General features: G+C 47.2%; 2 protein-coding genes across 6 annotated transcripts; one reads left to right on the top strand and one right to left on the bottom strand.

The window, feature by feature from the left end:
* Nucleotides 1-5: 5 nt before the first annotated feature.
* On the bottom strand, nucleotides 6-2,219 carry LOC119116153 (lysophosphatidylserine lipase ABHD12-like). Its single transcript, XM_037241363.1, has 12 exons — nucleotides 1,994-2,219; nucleotides 1,709-1,811; nucleotides 1,496-1,615; nucleotides 1,373-1,403; nucleotides 1,259-1,304; nucleotides 1,006-1,135; nucleotides 903-940; nucleotides 759-838; nucleotides 599-681; nucleotides 453-531; nucleotides 256-383; nucleotides 6-179 (listed from the first exon to the last, which is right to left on the bottom strand). The coding sequence occupies exons 1-12, from the start codon at nucleotides 2,091-2,093 to the stop codon at nucleotides 152-154; spliced, it is 966 nt and encodes a 321-aa protein (XP_037097258.1). The 5' UTR covers nucleotides 2,094-2,219; the 3' UTR covers nucleotides 6-151.
* Nucleotides 1,705-15,537, top strand: nin (ninein (GSK3B interacting protein)). 5 transcript variants are annotated; one of them, XM_037241097.1, is made up of 27 exons: nucleotides 1,705-1,832; nucleotides 3,866-4,078; nucleotides 4,439-4,532; nucleotides 4,604-4,785; nucleotides 5,964-6,009; nucleotides 6,072-6,238; nucleotides 6,332-6,478; nucleotides 6,552-6,719; nucleotides 6,796-6,932; nucleotides 7,020-7,160; nucleotides 7,252-7,426; nucleotides 7,640-7,750; nucleotides 7,823-7,912; nucleotides 8,004-8,264; nucleotides 8,345-9,273; nucleotides 9,514-11,166; nucleotides 11,452-11,521; nucleotides 11,598-11,762; nucleotides 11,832-11,948; nucleotides 12,016-12,129; nucleotides 12,205-12,351; nucleotides 12,409-12,510; nucleotides 12,573-12,695; nucleotides 12,780-12,872; nucleotides 13,259-13,339; nucleotides 14,645-14,758; nucleotides 14,858-15,537. In XM_037241097.1, exons 1-27 carry the CDS (start codon nucleotides 1,800-1,802, stop codon nucleotides 15,071-15,073), a joined length of 5,889 nt encoding a protein of 1,962 aa, XP_037096992.1. In that variant the 5' UTR covers nucleotides 1,705-1,799; the 3' UTR covers nucleotides 15,074-15,537. The 5 variants fall into 5 exon arrangements, with proteins under 5 accessions (XP_037096992.1, XP_037096988.1, XP_037096991.1 ...); XM_037241094.1 differs by lacking the exons at nucleotides 1,705-1,832; nucleotides 9,514-11,166 and adding exons at nucleotides 2,494-2,757; nucleotides 3,278-3,467; XM_037241093.1 differs by lacking the exon at nucleotides 9,514-11,166.
* The last annotated feature ends 126 nt before the right edge of the window (nucleotides 15,538-15,663 follow it).

The raw sequence follows: 15,663 nt of genomic DNA, 5'->3' as shown, positions 1-15,663 counted from the left end.
TTTTCCACCTTACGTTTGATTTTGACACCATTATTTGAGCGTGTGTGTTATTCTTCCGAAATTTCAGGAAAGTATGACTACGTTTTGATGGAAAGAAAATGAATGAGGAGGTGCAGGTGTACATTCCTTGCGCTGACGTGCAACAGTCCTGCTACCCTTGCAGCTTCTGCAGAAAATTGCTGTGGAGAGAAGCAGGAGTAATTATGACATCATCGCCTGCCACTCGGGTAACGGCATCAAAAGTCTCGTCCTCACCCAAATGACTTGGGCAGGCCGGGATCCAAGTAGATGTTATTGTGGGAGAATCTGCGACTCGCCGGGTAGGAGATCATTTCCAGGGGAACTTTTTGACTGCGCTGCGTGCGCGATGAAATCTGGTAGAGCTGGAAGGGAAATGCAGAGGATTAGCATAGCGTAGCTGCTCATCTTCACTTGAAGTGGCCACATTGTACCTTCTGACCCATGTGATACGGAACCACGTCATCGTCCTCCGCGTGCAATATGAGCAACGGACAGGTTAGCACCTTTAAACTGAAAAAAAAAATAGACGTGTCTATCTGGTCACAGCGTTTTTAAAAAGTTTATTTAGTCAACTCACTTTTCTTCATTAGGAAACAGCAGCTGGTTCTGGTCCAAAGTGTTCCACAGGAAGAGTTTGAAGCCCGGAAGGAAAGTGTAAAGCTGCGGGGCACATTTTGACATGGTTGGTGTTGACGGACATGCAAACAAGATGTAAACAAACAAAAAATTAATCTCACCTTAGCTAGAGGGAATATGATCACGACGTCGCCGATATTTGTGAACGGCGCCTCGAGAATTAAGGCGTCCACCATGGACCCTGGTAGAATTTATTTTTTATTTTAATTTCATTCTTGTGCAGATATCATTTTTGTACTACCAACCTTGCTCTTGCACCTTTACAGCAGTGTTGCTCGCAACCCTTCAAGAAAAAAACCAAATTCAGTCTTATCTCCGTGACATTATATGCTGCTAGAAGAAACTTACCCGGAACCGAGGGAGTGCCCCCACAAATACACCGGGGACCCCCCGCTGTGCTGCTTCACCCACGTGTACAGGTGGAGGGCGTCTGTGGTCACCCCGCGTTCACTGGGCTGCCCCGTCGAGTCGCCAAAGCCTACATTGCAAAAAATACATTTCCCATGATTAGCAATATTAGTATCATAGTGCTGGCACATATATTGCATTCTTGCACCCCAAAATTTTCGATGAAATTTCCTTTTAATAAAGATGAGCATACCTCTGTAGTCCAAAGACAGGACGTGGAACCCCGCAGCGCTTAAAATCTGCAAAATATCATGCAAATATTCTGAAAAATCCAACAAAAATATGAACCATCATTTTCAAAACAAACCTTCACCAGTTGCACCCTATGATCTATGGCTCTGAAAAGAATCAAAAGCAACATATTTTAGAGGTTAACCTCATTTCCATAATTCCCTGCGGAGCCCATTAAGCTTGCTTCAAGTGTTTTTACCTTGTGCCTACGTTGCCATGGAGATAGATGATAATAGGACTTCCATCTCCCAGGGTCTTGCGGTACCACTCAGGGCCCCTCCCAGACGCCTTGTCCCATTGGCTGGCAGGGAGCGTGTGCCTCAAGGAGATTCAAACAAACATTTGAGCACTTTGTTTTCTCAGTTCGTGTGTGTCTTCATTGCTAAAAACTGTAGAAGTCAGTGGAAGCTACCATATCCCCACGCGGACACCCTCCTCTGGGTCCAGGTAGAAGTTGCACGTGTGGTTCAGCACGTATTCGGGATGGTTGAGATCCACCAAATATGGAATCCTTACTGCAGATGAGCGTACACAAGGTTAGCATTTTGGTTATTAGCAATGGATGAATAACTAATGATTAACTGGCTATTATCTAACTATTACTACTGGTTAATAGAATTATATTATAGATATATGTTGTAATTAAAAGCCAATTTCAGCACATGGCTAATAAACAGGAATGTGTCACAATACTTACACAGGTGTGCAAAGATGGCGTATGCAAGGGTCCAAGGGCACAGGTAAACGATGAGCGGTACTGACACATAGGCAGCCACCAGGAATGACGCGACCTTCATTGTTCCATTCCACAACTCTAGCACTTTGCAGGAATAATATTTAAAAGCATAAGATACGTTCCAAATTGTTCCTGAAAACTCAGCAGGTTACGCTGTTTCCTGTTGAGAAAGAAAGCATGAAGGGGATTGGGCGAAATATATTTGATTGACGTTTGCCTTAGCCAATCTTGAGAAGTAATAACGTAGACGAGTGTGGTACATTAATTCGTATTTCAACGTTTCAAATAATTTTTTTATTTCTTATATTTTTAATTGTTTAGCAATGTAAAAAGTTTCCGTGGATTTAAACGGAGAGCGAAGGCACTGTTTACGTTCAACATTAGAGCGGTTATTCTGACCAATCAGGGCCGGCTAATGCTCACAAGCCCCGCCTTTTCCTCCATCAATGCTTTTCAAAATCGGTCAACACCACTCGGCGCCGAAGGAGGATGGCAGTAACATTCACTTTCCAAAAGCAGCCCAACCCTTTGGACAAGCACATCCTGTCTTCGTCTTGAAACTATTTATACGCAACACTTTCAAGCTTTTAATATCGAGGCAACCGCGGCGCGCCCTTCGCAGAGGAAATGTGAAAAAAGAAGAAGTTGTTTTCCTTCGAGCGTTTAAGTGTTTTTTTTTTCACTCTGTTGGACACGGAGGGGTTCCCCCAAGTTTGGAGAATTAGGTGAGTGTCTGTGTTTTAACTTCATCAGTTGTTCATATTTGTTTAGGAACTACAACATTTTAAATGTTAATATTTAAAATAAAAGGAAGTGAGAGGGAGTTAACTGCACCACAATTGTTGGTTAAAGCACATCAACTGGACCACGATGGCTAAGCTAACAAGTTTCTTCAACTAAGTGATTGATCTGCCGATTATTATTATTTTGTTAGAAATCTGATTTAAAAGGATTTCCATTCCTGGTTTGTTTATAAACATTCTTTAAAATAGTACATCCAATGTACAGACAAATTATTATTGTACTTAATGAGTTAGATATGTCAGAAAGTGTAAAAAATATTATTTGTTTTAATTCCGAGATAAGCTAATATCTTTTGACACATTTTAGCACGTAAATACACAAACTATATTCAGTTTGAAGATTGTTTTATTTCCCCATTTTAAGTTCACTGTCAACAGCATGTTCTGGCTGTTTTGGACTTGTAATAAATTGAGTTCTTGTCTTATTTGTGACCCGCACCAGCTGTCAGTCTTCAGAGTAAAAAGACACTATCTCCATCGTCTGTGATTATCTGGCTTCTTGAGAGCTCCTCAATGGTGCACATGTTGAATACTGATGTGGGCTTTGTGGACGACCCCCATTGTGCAATGAATGGGTACCCCCTCTGCTCCGTGTGTGTGTTGAGGGGGCACCTGGTTGAGAGTGCTTGATGGTGAGCAGCTGGAAAAATGAACCTGCAAGAATTGTCTTGATCCTATGTGCGTGTGTTTACATCTCTTTTCGCAGCCATGTTTTTAGTGTAAGCAAAGCACGTCTGGCTTTAGATGATGAAAACTGCAAAAAAACTGGTCCAACTAGTTCCGAGTCATTGTCAGTGTCAGATTTTGGCCACATCTCTCAAATAGCCAAAGTGGCTAATCAGTTATAATTGGATTAGTCAAAGCCTGCGCAGCTAACAAGGCTGAGTCAGTGTGTCAGCAGCACTGTAGAACAAAGAGCAATGTTTCCACCTTGTTTAGTGAGTATTTGTCCACCGCATTTGGGTCGCGAGCTACTCATCAAGAAACACGGCAACAAAATGACGGATTTTTCTCGGTGTTGCGTTGGCAGGGCAGGCTGCTGTCCCGTGGGATGGATGACGTCCTGGAGCAGGACCAGTACGAGGAGCGCCTGAAGGAAGTTTTCGATGGCTTCGACGGCAGCCGGTGCGGCTCGCTATGCCCGGAGGAGCTCGCCGACCTCTGCCTGTCGCTACACTTGGAGGACGTCGCCCCGGCCCTCCTGGATGCTCTGCTGCAGGGTCGGGACCGGATCACTGACCGGGTATGTGCCATAAGTTAGCTTTTTAGCTTTGTGATGTGTATTAGGGGTGGGCGATATAGCCGTTGAATAAAATCTCATCTATTGCTTGAGTGAAAGTTGAAATGCAAGCGTGCGCACGGAGCTTCTGGCTGTTGTCTGGCAGCGTGTGCAGGCTGAATAACCGAGGGCGGGGGTGAGTGACCCGATTGCCCACTCATACCAATGAAGCCAAAAGCGGCAGACGCCAGGCGGGACAGCACAAAGAAAATCAGCATATTCACATTTGGCAGCTGTCGATTGCTCAAGTGTGGCCTCGCTCCCTCCCTCCGCCCTTTGGAGGAATTTGCCAAATTGTTTCTTATCGCTAACATCCCATCGCAGGTTGACTTTGAGCAGTTCAGGGATGCGTTGATTCTGGCGTTGTCATCTGGCATTGAAGCTCCACCAACGCAGCAGGAAGTCTCATCCAGACCAGGTAGTTGAAACTTGAAATAATACTCCTGAGCAATGATATGACAGTTGTGGGTTTTTTTTTTTTGCCACCAGAGTCGCCCGACATCCAACCAAAGTTTGTGAAAGGCAGCAAACGCTACGGCCGTCGCTCCAAACCGGATTCGCTCAACACCATTTCAGACTTTTGCGAAGACGCGCACGACCAAGACGAAGACGACGCAGACGGCCAGGACGCCAAGGACAACTGCGACTCGGCAATTCCGAGAAAGCGTGAGGTAAAAAAGCAGCACGCTCACCCACTCGGATGCCATCCTTATCATCCTCATGAGGCCTTATTCTCGGCTAATCAGCTCCGGCTAAAAATGCGGCTGGAAGGTTTCCCACGGCCTTGTCGCAGCATCAACTCTGTAAATAAAGCAGCGAGTGTAATTACTTGCGTGTGGTTAGATGCAAACAATCAGAATTGCATGTTTATTATAGGTTCAAGTTGGATCCGGAAGAAATTTAGGAACTGTCACGTCGAATCAAGTTCTAGCTGGATTGGACCTAGATTGTGCATTTACACTCCATCAAATCTCATCAATTCAGTTTGTAATTTTGTGGAACATTTTTATTTGCTTCCCTTGGATGCAGAGTAGATTTCGGAGATTTATCCATAAGCTGTAAATCAAACAAAAATCGATCTGGATCCGATCCATATTTGTTGATCCAGATGGAGTGCGAAATAAATGTAAGTTATTTAATGCGGTGAAATTTCTGTCAAATCCGATCCGGTTGTAAATGTTCTGTGCGTTTTTTTTGTAATTAAAATTTGCCTACACGGGTTCCCGGGTGCTCTCCATCTGACCCATAATGCTGTTGATCTTCTTGCTAGCTAATCCTCCTCTCACTGCTGGCATGAAAGTCTCTCGACAGATGCTCAGGCAAGGCCTAAGCTCCAAACATTTAGCGAGATTTCGGCACATCGTTTTTGGTGTTGATGAAGCAGATTGAGATTCTGGCTGGGGTGTGTTATTTGATGTCGTCTGCACACGCACACCAGATGATAAGCACCAGTGTTATTGACAAGCAACAGACGCGTGTCCTTTTTAGTCGGTGATGACAAAGCGAGTGACGGGTCAGGCTTGGACCTTCCGCTTGTCTGGATGGAGGAGGGCACCGGGAAACAAAGACCGGTCCCGCCTCCTTTTGTGATTTTCTCCACACTGCCTTTCAACCACTTGCAGATTCCCCATCTGTCCTTCATTCCCTCACTCTTTGCTTCCTCGACAATAGGGGGGAAAGGTCAAAGCCTCCGCCTCCAGACCTCCATTCAACCTCAAATTCATTTAAAACTCACCCCTGAAGCGAAAGAAGCAGCTGCTGCTCAGGCAAATGCGCTAGCAGCTTTATTTATCGTAATCACTTTCTCAGTTGGATCCTCTTTTTTTTTTTTTCTCTCTCTCTCAACTAGCGCTGGAACGCAGACCAAACGAGCACAGAAGAGTATGAAGCAGAAGGTTCGTTTTGAGATTCCCGTCTTGAGAAAATCGGCCAGGAGCTCATCCTGTCCCTCTCTTAGGCCAGATGCATCTGTGGAACCCAGACGAGCCCAGTCCGCCTCGAGGATGTGTCTCGGCTGCCCTGAAGGAGAAAATCCAAGAGGCCTGCGAAGAGTTGGCCATTTCGTGGGACGGATGCGCCGGCCGCTCGGACCTGCTCGCCCTCTGCGATCATTTAGGCTTGGAGGTGAGCGGCTGGAGATTCCTCAACTTACCCAAAATTCATCACAGTAATATTTTCCCTTTTGAAAATGTCTCAAAATGCAATTTCCTTTGTCAGATAAGTGCGGATGTCCTCCGTGGCCTAAATGGGGACTCGTGGATCAATGTTCAAGAATTTGTTTCCATGCTCTTGAAGCACAACAAGCCCGCCACCCCGTCGGCCTCCACTCCTTACCGCCAGCTGAAAAGACAACACTCCACTCAGGTAGGCCCACCTTGTCTCAGAACTTCCCGGGACTCGCTAGCCCCAGACCCAAGAACCTTATCATTCTCGTCAGCCCTTTGATGAGGTGGGCCGTCGGATCGCCAACCCCTCCGCCCTGATGAGCGCCGTCGCCACGCGTCTGTTCTCCTCGCTGGACGACGGCACCGGCTTCACTCCGGTCGAGTCCGTCATCCACGCCTGGATGGAGGACGGCGTGGAAAACAGCAGCGAGATCCTGCAGGTGACGCACGCTAATGAATGGAGGTTGCAAATGTTCTATGCAAGAAAAGCCAAGAGGCTCATTTCTTACGTCACAGGCGTTAAATTTCAACCTCGACGGCAAGCTGAGTCTGTGCGACCTGACCGTGGCGCTGGAAAACGAACTCCTGACCACCAAGAACGACATCCACCAGGCGGCGCTGGCCACTTTCAAAGCGGAAATCAGACATCTCCTGTTAGTCCAACCGCAAGCGTCGCCAAAGTGGTTTATATACGATTCTTACCGGAAGATTGAAAGTTTCTCTTTTTTTTTGGGGGTCAGAGAGCGCGTCGACAGCGAGTTGAGTGAGAAGGAGAAAATCCGCTCAGACCTGGAAAAGGCAGAACGGCTTAAAACCCAGCTGGCCGCCGAGGTGGACGAGCATCACTTGTCAATCGAGCGCACAAACAATCTGAACCTCAGGTAACTTTCTGTTGTTTTTAGTCCTTCAAGTTGTTTGAAACATTTTGTGTGCTACAGCAAGTTGATTAATTGCATGCCGCTGTTGTTTCAGGAAGTTGGAGGAAGAGCACCAAGAGAAGCTGGCAGCAGTGCGCTCGGAGCTGATGAAGGAGATGGACCTGATCCGCCAGCAGGCGGAGCAGCAGTGCCAGGAACTGGAGGCGGAGGTGGACAACATCAAGGAGGACGAGACCTTCCTCAGGGAGCACCTCTCCATCTCGGTCAAGGTTGGTCCCTATTTGCTGTGTTCCTTCAGATTGGGCCGTTAGAACATCCATTGTCAATTTGTGGGCCGCTGCCTTTTAGTGGTCCGTGGTGGTATTGCAGGTGGTCCACAAAATTGGGAATGGAAAATAATTTATAAAAATAAAATTGATGTATTATTTAGACTTGATTTTATTTTTCAAATGTATTTAATGGCGTGTCCGCGTCTTCAAAAGGAAAACCGACGTCTGGAGATGGACTTGCTGGACTGCAGTGAAAAACTGATGACTGCCCAAAGCCAAGTGACCAAACTGCAGGCCGGTTTGGACATTCTGAGAAAAGAGAAGGTAAGACGTGAGCGGCTCTTGATTGGTTTCAAATGGGTTCAACTAAATTTGGGTTTGCGTTGTGATGTTTAGTTTGGTGACCTGGACCCCAGCAGTGCGGACTTCCTTCTGCAGGAGGAGCGCATCAAGCAGCTTCGGCTGGGCTACGAAGAGCAGTGCAGGGTAATTCAGAGTTTCCACGACAACCAAGTCCATGAAAATGGGGAACTCTTCTGGTGAACTTCTAATTCTCTACTTTTGATTATTTTCACAGGAATTGCAGGATCGCGTAGACGAGCTGCAGTCAGAGCTGCGGGACTTTCAGAGCTTGGGCCGACCTCAGCAGGCCTGCTCCCAGCCTCTCTCGGAGGAGCTGGAGAGCAAAAGCCCCGCCGTGGAGTCGGACCCGGGCCTCGGCTCAGAGGAAGTCCATCCCTTCATCAGTATGAGCCTGGAGGCAGAGATGATGCTGGAACAGCAGAAGGAGCAGCACTTGCGCCAAATGGATGACTTGAGGAACCAGCTGGAGAGCAAAGTAAGGCCAAGGAGACAAAGGACATTTTGAAATTCTGAAAATCAGACAAAAGTGAATTAAAAACGTTTTCCTCGCTGCAGATCAATGAATTCAATGCTGTGGTTGCGCAACACGAGGACCAGAAGACTGCATTGGCTCTCCAGCACCAGCAGGAGGTCCAGGCATGGAGGGAGGAGCTGGCTGGTGTTGGCTCACAGGAGCAGGAGCTCCAGAGCCGACTCGAGGTGGCGCAGCTCGAGCGGACCCGTCTTGAGGAGGAGACGCAGGAGGAGGCGTCTTCGTTTCGGTGGCAGCTCCTCGAAGTGGAGAGTGTGGCCGCGGAACGGGAGGAGCAAGTGAGGAACCTGCAAGAGCGGAATCAGGATCTTCTTGCTGAGATGGAGGAGCTACGCGACCAGCACGCCAGTGTGGTCAAGGAGAACACGGAGCAGTTAGAACTCAGACTGAAGGACCGGGAGAAGAAACATCAGGAAGAGAAGGACGAGTTGGAGAAGAGGTGGATGGATTGTTTTGAAAAAGAGAAGGAACTACTGAGACAAAGCCATCAGGAGGAGCTGACAGCCAGACTCGACGAGGCCAGGTCCGGTTTGGAGGAGGAACACGTCCAGACTGTGAAAAGCCTGACTGAGGAGTTGCAGGAGCAGCGAGCACGGCTGGACGAGCAGAACAACGAGTCCCTGCAGGCTCTGCTGGAGGAGGCCATGTTGAGGTTGGTCAAGGAACAGGAGGAGAAGGAGAGCGAGAGAACGACTCAATACGAGCAGCGGGAGGCCAAGCTCAAGCAGGAGTGGGAGCGGGAGAGGCTGCAGCTTGAGGAGGACTACGAGGACATGCTCCAGGAGAGCCTGGACCAGGAACGGCAGAAGCACCAGGCGGAGAAGGAGGAGCTGGAAGGCCTGCTGGACCTGAAGGAAGAGGCCCTGCGAGAGATGGCGGCTAAGCACGCCGAGGAGAGGAACGCGCTCGGCACAATGCTGGATAAGCTACGAGACGACATCGCTCAGGAAAGGTAAGGAACGTTTTCCACGATAATGCGAGAGGGCGGGGCTTGGAGACGTCATTACAATCTAAGGTTACCGAATTGTGGCCGAATAACCTTTCTAAGTGCTTAAGACTTCCAGGTATGTGAGAAGATGGAAACATTTAGCTCGACATAAGAGCGCAAGCAAGCGTGAAAACCTCAAATGCATGTTAAACCTCGAGTCCAAGCCGTCGTCTGTTGTAACCGAGAGCACATGACCACGTACAGGCAGCAGACGCAGGCGAGCTTCTCCGAGAAAATCAAGCAAGCGGAGGAACGTGTCTCAGGTGAGCAAGATTCGGCAGCTGCACGCTTTCAAGCCGACGTTTTGAACCTGGAACGGCACTTGGAGAGCCAGCTGAGGGAGCTGTCGGAGAGCCACGCCGAGCAGGAGCTCCTCTGGGACGAGCGCTTGAGCCAAGCGCGCCAAAGTGCAGAAGAATGGCAGAAAATGGCCCAAGAGGCAACAGAGAGACTTGATGTTCTCCAGGAAAGTCTGCAGGCCAATGAGGATCTTCTCGCTCGCTCTGACAAGAAAGCCGAGGACGACCAAGTCCTGCTCACGCAAACGGTGGAAGATTTCCGGCAGGAGAGAGAAGAATTCCAAAACAGCTACGAGCAGCTTGAGAGGAAATACCAAGACGTCCTTTCCATTTCCCGTCAGCAGACCACAGAGAGGATCTCGCTGCTCACCGAGCGGGACGATTTGAAGCTGAGGATTGAGGACATGGAGAGGCTCCTCAAACAGGCTGCGGAAGACTTTGAGCTGGACAGGAAGGAGCTTCAGCGAGAGGTCGCTATCCTGGAGGAGAAAGTGAAGGGAAGCCAAAGCCAAGATCTGCATTTAAGTGCTGGGTCGATTCCTGAAAATCCCTTCGGTGAGGAAGATCTGGAAGTGAAGAGCGACCCAACCAATGAGCCTGATGAAGACGCCCCGCAGCTGAAGATGGAAGCAAGTGAGGACCAAGAGGTGTCATGGACTCGCAAGGCTAGCAATGACCTGGAAAGCTCAAATGTTGAAGAACCTGACGACAAGTCCGAAGATCCTTACATGACCTCTGACCTTGCGTCCCCCAAGATTGATGTTAACAAAAAGTGCCAAGATCAAGACTCGTCACAATCTGGAGCTTTGGATAAGCACCGAGAAGAACGTGGACCTCAAGATGTTGCTTCTTCTACCATGGAAAGCCTCTCACAAATGGAGACCACGGTTGGTTCCTTGGATCCTTGTGAGCTATCTGAAGGCGATGCCACAAATGATCATGATTCAGAATCCGACTGGGACGACTTCAATGAGGAACATACAAATGTTAGTCCAGAACTTCTTGATCAGGACATTGATGATGAACTCCAGGATTTTGAGCTGCAGTCTTCTGACCATCAAAGCAAAGAGGAGAATGTTCTCCTCCAGGAGAAAATCTTCTTGCTCCAGCAGAAGACGGAGCTCCTCCAGAGTCTTTTGGAGCACAACAGCAAGAAGATCCAAACAGGCTGCGAGTATCTGGAGGAAAACTACAGCCTCAAAGTCAAAATGTTCCTGCTGATGGAGCACATCAAAGTGCTGGAAATCAAAACCTCCAAGCTGACAGAGCTTCAGGCTCGTCACGAAGATTACACGTGGGAGAACGTCACGTTGAAGCGGCAAAACGCCGAGCTCAAAAAGATGCTTCGGAGACTCCAAAGCCAGACGAGCGACGAGCGGAGTTCCCTCGCGGACGACGTCGGCAGGATCCGACGGGAGAACCGCAAGCTCTCCGACTTAATGGTGGAGTTTCAAGGGGACACCCGCAGCAGAATTTCTGAAACTTCTCGCGACTTTGAGGTGAACACCATCAAACTTCACCAAGCCCTTTCGGAGACCCAAGGCGAGAATACAAGCAGGTGGGCGGATAGGTAACGTGGAGGCAACCCCGAGGCCTGTCCTCACATTTGTGCTGTGGCCCCGCCCATCTCCTCATCAATCCCTCATGTGCTTGACAGTATTGTGACGAGAACCTCACCTCTTCCTTAAATCCCACGTCTGTGACCGACCTTCTACACGGAGACGTAACGTTAGACTCTCCGTGTAAAAGGAACTTTGTGCTGAACCCAGAAAGTTTGAGAACCCCTGCTTGGAGATCTCAGGTCAACCCACATAATCACGAATATTTTTTATTGATGTTCCAGATGTGAGCTGGAGCAGATCAAGCAGGAGAAGGTCGCCGCCGAACTTCTAGCAGAGAATCTCAACAAAGAGGTGAGGCAGAAAGTCGGACGATCGCCGCTTTCCCGATGTCAATTTGAATTCGACGAATCGTTCATTGCCGTTTCAGATGTCCGACCTTCGCTCGCAAAGCCAGCGACTCCAGGACGAGAACGGGATGCTGGCGGACGAGAAGGCCCGCAGTCTGGCCGACGCCGACCAGCTCAAGCTGCAGTTGGCCAAGCTGACCAAAGACGACAAGCAGGAGGTGCTCACCGGCACAGAGAAGAAGGAGGTGAGCGTGCAGTCCTGGTGGTGACGTGGCGGAGATGACCTTCAGGTTGACCTCCAGTTGTGTGGTTAGCTTGCAGCTTGCGTACGCGCTCTGGAGGCCGAGTTGACCAAAGCTGTGAAGGACACGGTCAGGCTGAAGAACAGGAACGGCGAGCTGGCCCAGCAGGTGTCTCACCTCGAGGAGAAGGTAAGCCTCATCGGATTGGTTTCCCTTTGGAGCAACCTCGTACAACCTCATAACGTTCAAATTGTAGCTGATGGAGGCCGACTCGATGGAGAATCATCTCAGCCAACTGACGGAAGGGCGAAAGGATGCGGCGAAGGAGACAAGATGTCTTCGCAAACAAATGGCGAAATTCCAGGAGAGGGTAAAGACCTTTTGGTTTTTCTTCTTCTCCTCCGTGTCCAGCCGACTTAATTTGCTCTCCGTTCCCAACTCGCAGGTGAAGAGCATGGACGACAGCCTTCAGTCCCTGAGTCATCAGAAGGCTTGCCTCCGCTCGGATCTCCGCGTCATGCAACAGGAGCGAGATTCCCTCCGCCAGGAAGTTGGCGTGCTGCACAAGCAACTGCAGAACGCCGCCGATAAGGTAAGACCCGTTAGACGGGAGATTGACAGCCAGTATTCACAACGTGGTCCTCTGCAGAACCATATCATGGAGCTGGCCTTGCATGAGGCGGGCGTCCAGAATCCCAGCAGGAAGCTCCACAGAGACAACACGCTCCAGCCCAAGGAACAAGACGAGAAGGTTTCAAGTCTCAAATTGGAGCTTGTGGATGAGCAGGTCGTAACCGTGTCGTTACTGTGCAGGTCAGCATCCTGTCCGTCAAGCAACAGCAGCACAGGCACAGCCAGACGATGGTCCTCAAAGCCTTGGAGAAGGAGAACGCCTCCCTCAAGCAGGAGCTGGATGCCCAAAAGCTGCTCATCAAGGTATCAACATCATTCATGGATTTATTTTTCCCTTCCCTTCTTGATAACTTGACAATCTCGTTGTTTGGTGTCTTTTCATATCAGGAGCTCGCTGCTAAGGAAGGACATGCACAGCTGCAGGAGGAAAATGAGGCGCTCAAGGCCGAGATCGCTCGAATCACTGAACAATTCTTAAAGGTGAGTTTCTGAATGTCCAAACTGAAATGAGGCATCTCGAGATAAGCGCAAATTCTTTTAGAACTTGAGTTGTGAATGTATAACTCCTCTTATATTGAGTGTCTAAATGTGTTGCTGCACCTTTTGTGTTCGCGCGGCAATTTTTCTTTTTTATTGCGCTGATTGAGGTCAATGCATTGCAGATTTTTTATTTTTATCTTATATTCAACTGCAAGTCTCCGTAAAGTAAATAGTGTTGAATATAAAATACCTCTGGAGTGCTTTTAACCTCTAAATGAAACAATCGGAAACAAAATGGAGTAAACACCAAAGCCACACACACCGCGGCAGTTGAGCACCAAAGGTTTGCCCAGTTGTAATTTTTCTTTTTCGTTCTCCCTCTGCAGTCATTCCATGTTCACTTCTCCGGACTCCTGCCGACGTCGCCCCGCAGGACGACGAGTGTACATTGTTCCGACAACGCACAGGTATAATAATAATAATAAAAATAATAAAATGGCACATTTGTGTCATTTTGGAGGCATTTTAGCAAATTCATACTGCTGTGTATATTATGTCTTGATGTACAAAACAGAATAGTATCCACTTTCCATTTCCTCATGTCGCTCAAATTCCATTCCCTGCTGAAAAAAAAGTAGCCATGTCCAAATAAATCCCGGTTTCATGTTTCCGGAATGGTATGCGCAGCGCTCGACTTGTGTCTCACGGCGTCATCTCTACATTCGCTGTCTGTGTTTGTTTTGTGGGTTTTGCTTTGACATCTTATTGGAGTTGTCATTTTTGGTGGTCCATCTTCATTCTTCCTAAAGTACGGGAAGAGCAATCCTCACTCAGCCAGGCTGGAGCCGTGGTGAAGTGTACCTTGCCTTTGTCTCTCCAGGAAGCCACGTCGGAGCAGCGAGCCAACGCAGAAGGCCACCAGTGGATCGGCGAACTTTAACACCAATGTCTTCTTCTCTCTATCAAGATGGCCGCCGCGTACTGATCTTTTTATTTGTGGCATCCTCATAGGAGAGTCGATGACGCGAATGTGTCGATCGATGTATCACTGCTGCTAGGCGGCACACAAATTTCCCAATGGGATTTTAATGGAGATTATTTCTGAACATTTTTAGTATTGTTTTAATTGATTTTAAGCCATCAAAATGTTTAGTTATTGTTCCTACAATTCCAATGATCTTTTTTTTTTTTCCCCTTTTGTATTTTGCCTTTTATGACTATTTGACTGACACATATTGTTGAATGTTGGTTTAAACTGTTTTTATTCTTTTTTGTTTTGTCATCAGGGACTTTTTTTTTTTCTTGTGTTGCTGCTGCACCACTACAAGTGGATGACAATTTTTTGCTGGTTTTTGAGGAGGAAAAAAAAGACTTGCATTGTCACACAGACCTCAATTTATTTTGAATGTTGAGTTATTTATTTTTGTTTATGTTGAAGTCGCAAGGGTCATGCGTTCACGTTATGTTTTTATTTATTATTTATCAGCATCTCTATTTATTTTGGGGGATCAAGTTCATGATTTGATTTGATTTGCACATTTTCTTCCCGCACGAATGGTACATTTATCTCAATTGACAAATGTTTTATTTTCGCATTCATATTTCAGTTTATTTTTTTTAAATGTAACAGGCATGGTGTAACATTATTAAATAAAATTTCTAGATAACACCGGTCTGTTTTTTTTAAAATTGTTTTTCCCTCTTATTGTTTCCACTTCAATCTTAATAATTATAAGCTGACAACTCTTTTTTTTTTTTTTTTTTTTCTCCAGGACGACCAGAAGCCTCGGATGGAGCGTATGGAGTCACGAATGAAAGAAATTGAAGCATCTCTGCGTAATGTCAAGCTGCTTCTCAGGGAAAAAGTGGCTCAGCTCAAAGAACAGGTCAGAACCTAAAAACAGAAAATGTATTTAATAAATCATTTCTGCCATCTAGTACAGCGCTGAGTTAAATCTACTTCACTCTGTTTTGTTTTTCCCCAGGTGCACAAAAACAGCAGAGCGGACGTGCTCATCCGAGACTTGTACGTGGAGAACGGTCAGCTACTGAAGGCTTTGGAGGCTCTCGAGCGGCGACGCCGAACACCAGAGAAGACCAAGCGGCCGGCCGAGGACGACACCTTGGAGCTCCACACCAGAGTATGCGGTCCGAACCCCCCGCCTCTCCTCTCGCCATCTTACAACTTCAACCGTGTGTAATTGCACCTCATTTTATTTTTCCTAAACATCAGTATTATATGCAGTATTTTGTTATTTTATGTATTTATTTTATACTGAGACACCGAATGTATTATCGTACATCTCCATCTCCGCAAGGTGGTGGAAAATCTGTATTTTTTAATTTTGATAACCTGCCTCCACAATTGTATGTGTATAATTATTGTGAAGGAAGAAGTGTTTGCCAAGACAATTGAAAATTTCATTTTGTATGACTTAGTTTAGTCTTTATACTACTCAGTTGACAGTACAGTGCTCAACAATGAATCATGTGTTTTACTATGTCCTGTCCATCAGAGCCATTATCTTCCCATGCTGATTCTCTGGAAAAAGAGATGTGTAATAAAAAGATGGAGCACTTTAAACTGTAATAGTACAGCTACCAAAGCATCTAGTGTTTCAAGTATTTTTCCCCAAGAGATGATAAATCTAGTTTGAAATAGAAGCCAACACTACCTTTTGCTGTCACTTGCACGCACGCCATGTTGTAGGTAAAAGGGATGGGTGTATTGTGAATGAAGATTATGAACTATTGGTGTTTCTGTCAATGGAAAACGACACTATATGCTTGT

The sequence above is a fragment of the Syngnathus acus genome, chromosome 22 (assembly GCF_901709675.1).
Source record: "Syngnathus acus chromosome 22, fSynAcu1.2, whole genome shotgun sequence".
Taxonomy (NCBI): Eukaryota; Metazoa; Chordata; class Actinopteri; order Syngnathiformes; family Syngnathidae; genus Syngnathus; species Syngnathus acus.
Note: the sequence above shows the minus strand (reverse complement) of the source record. Positions and strands in the feature narration are given on the sequence as shown.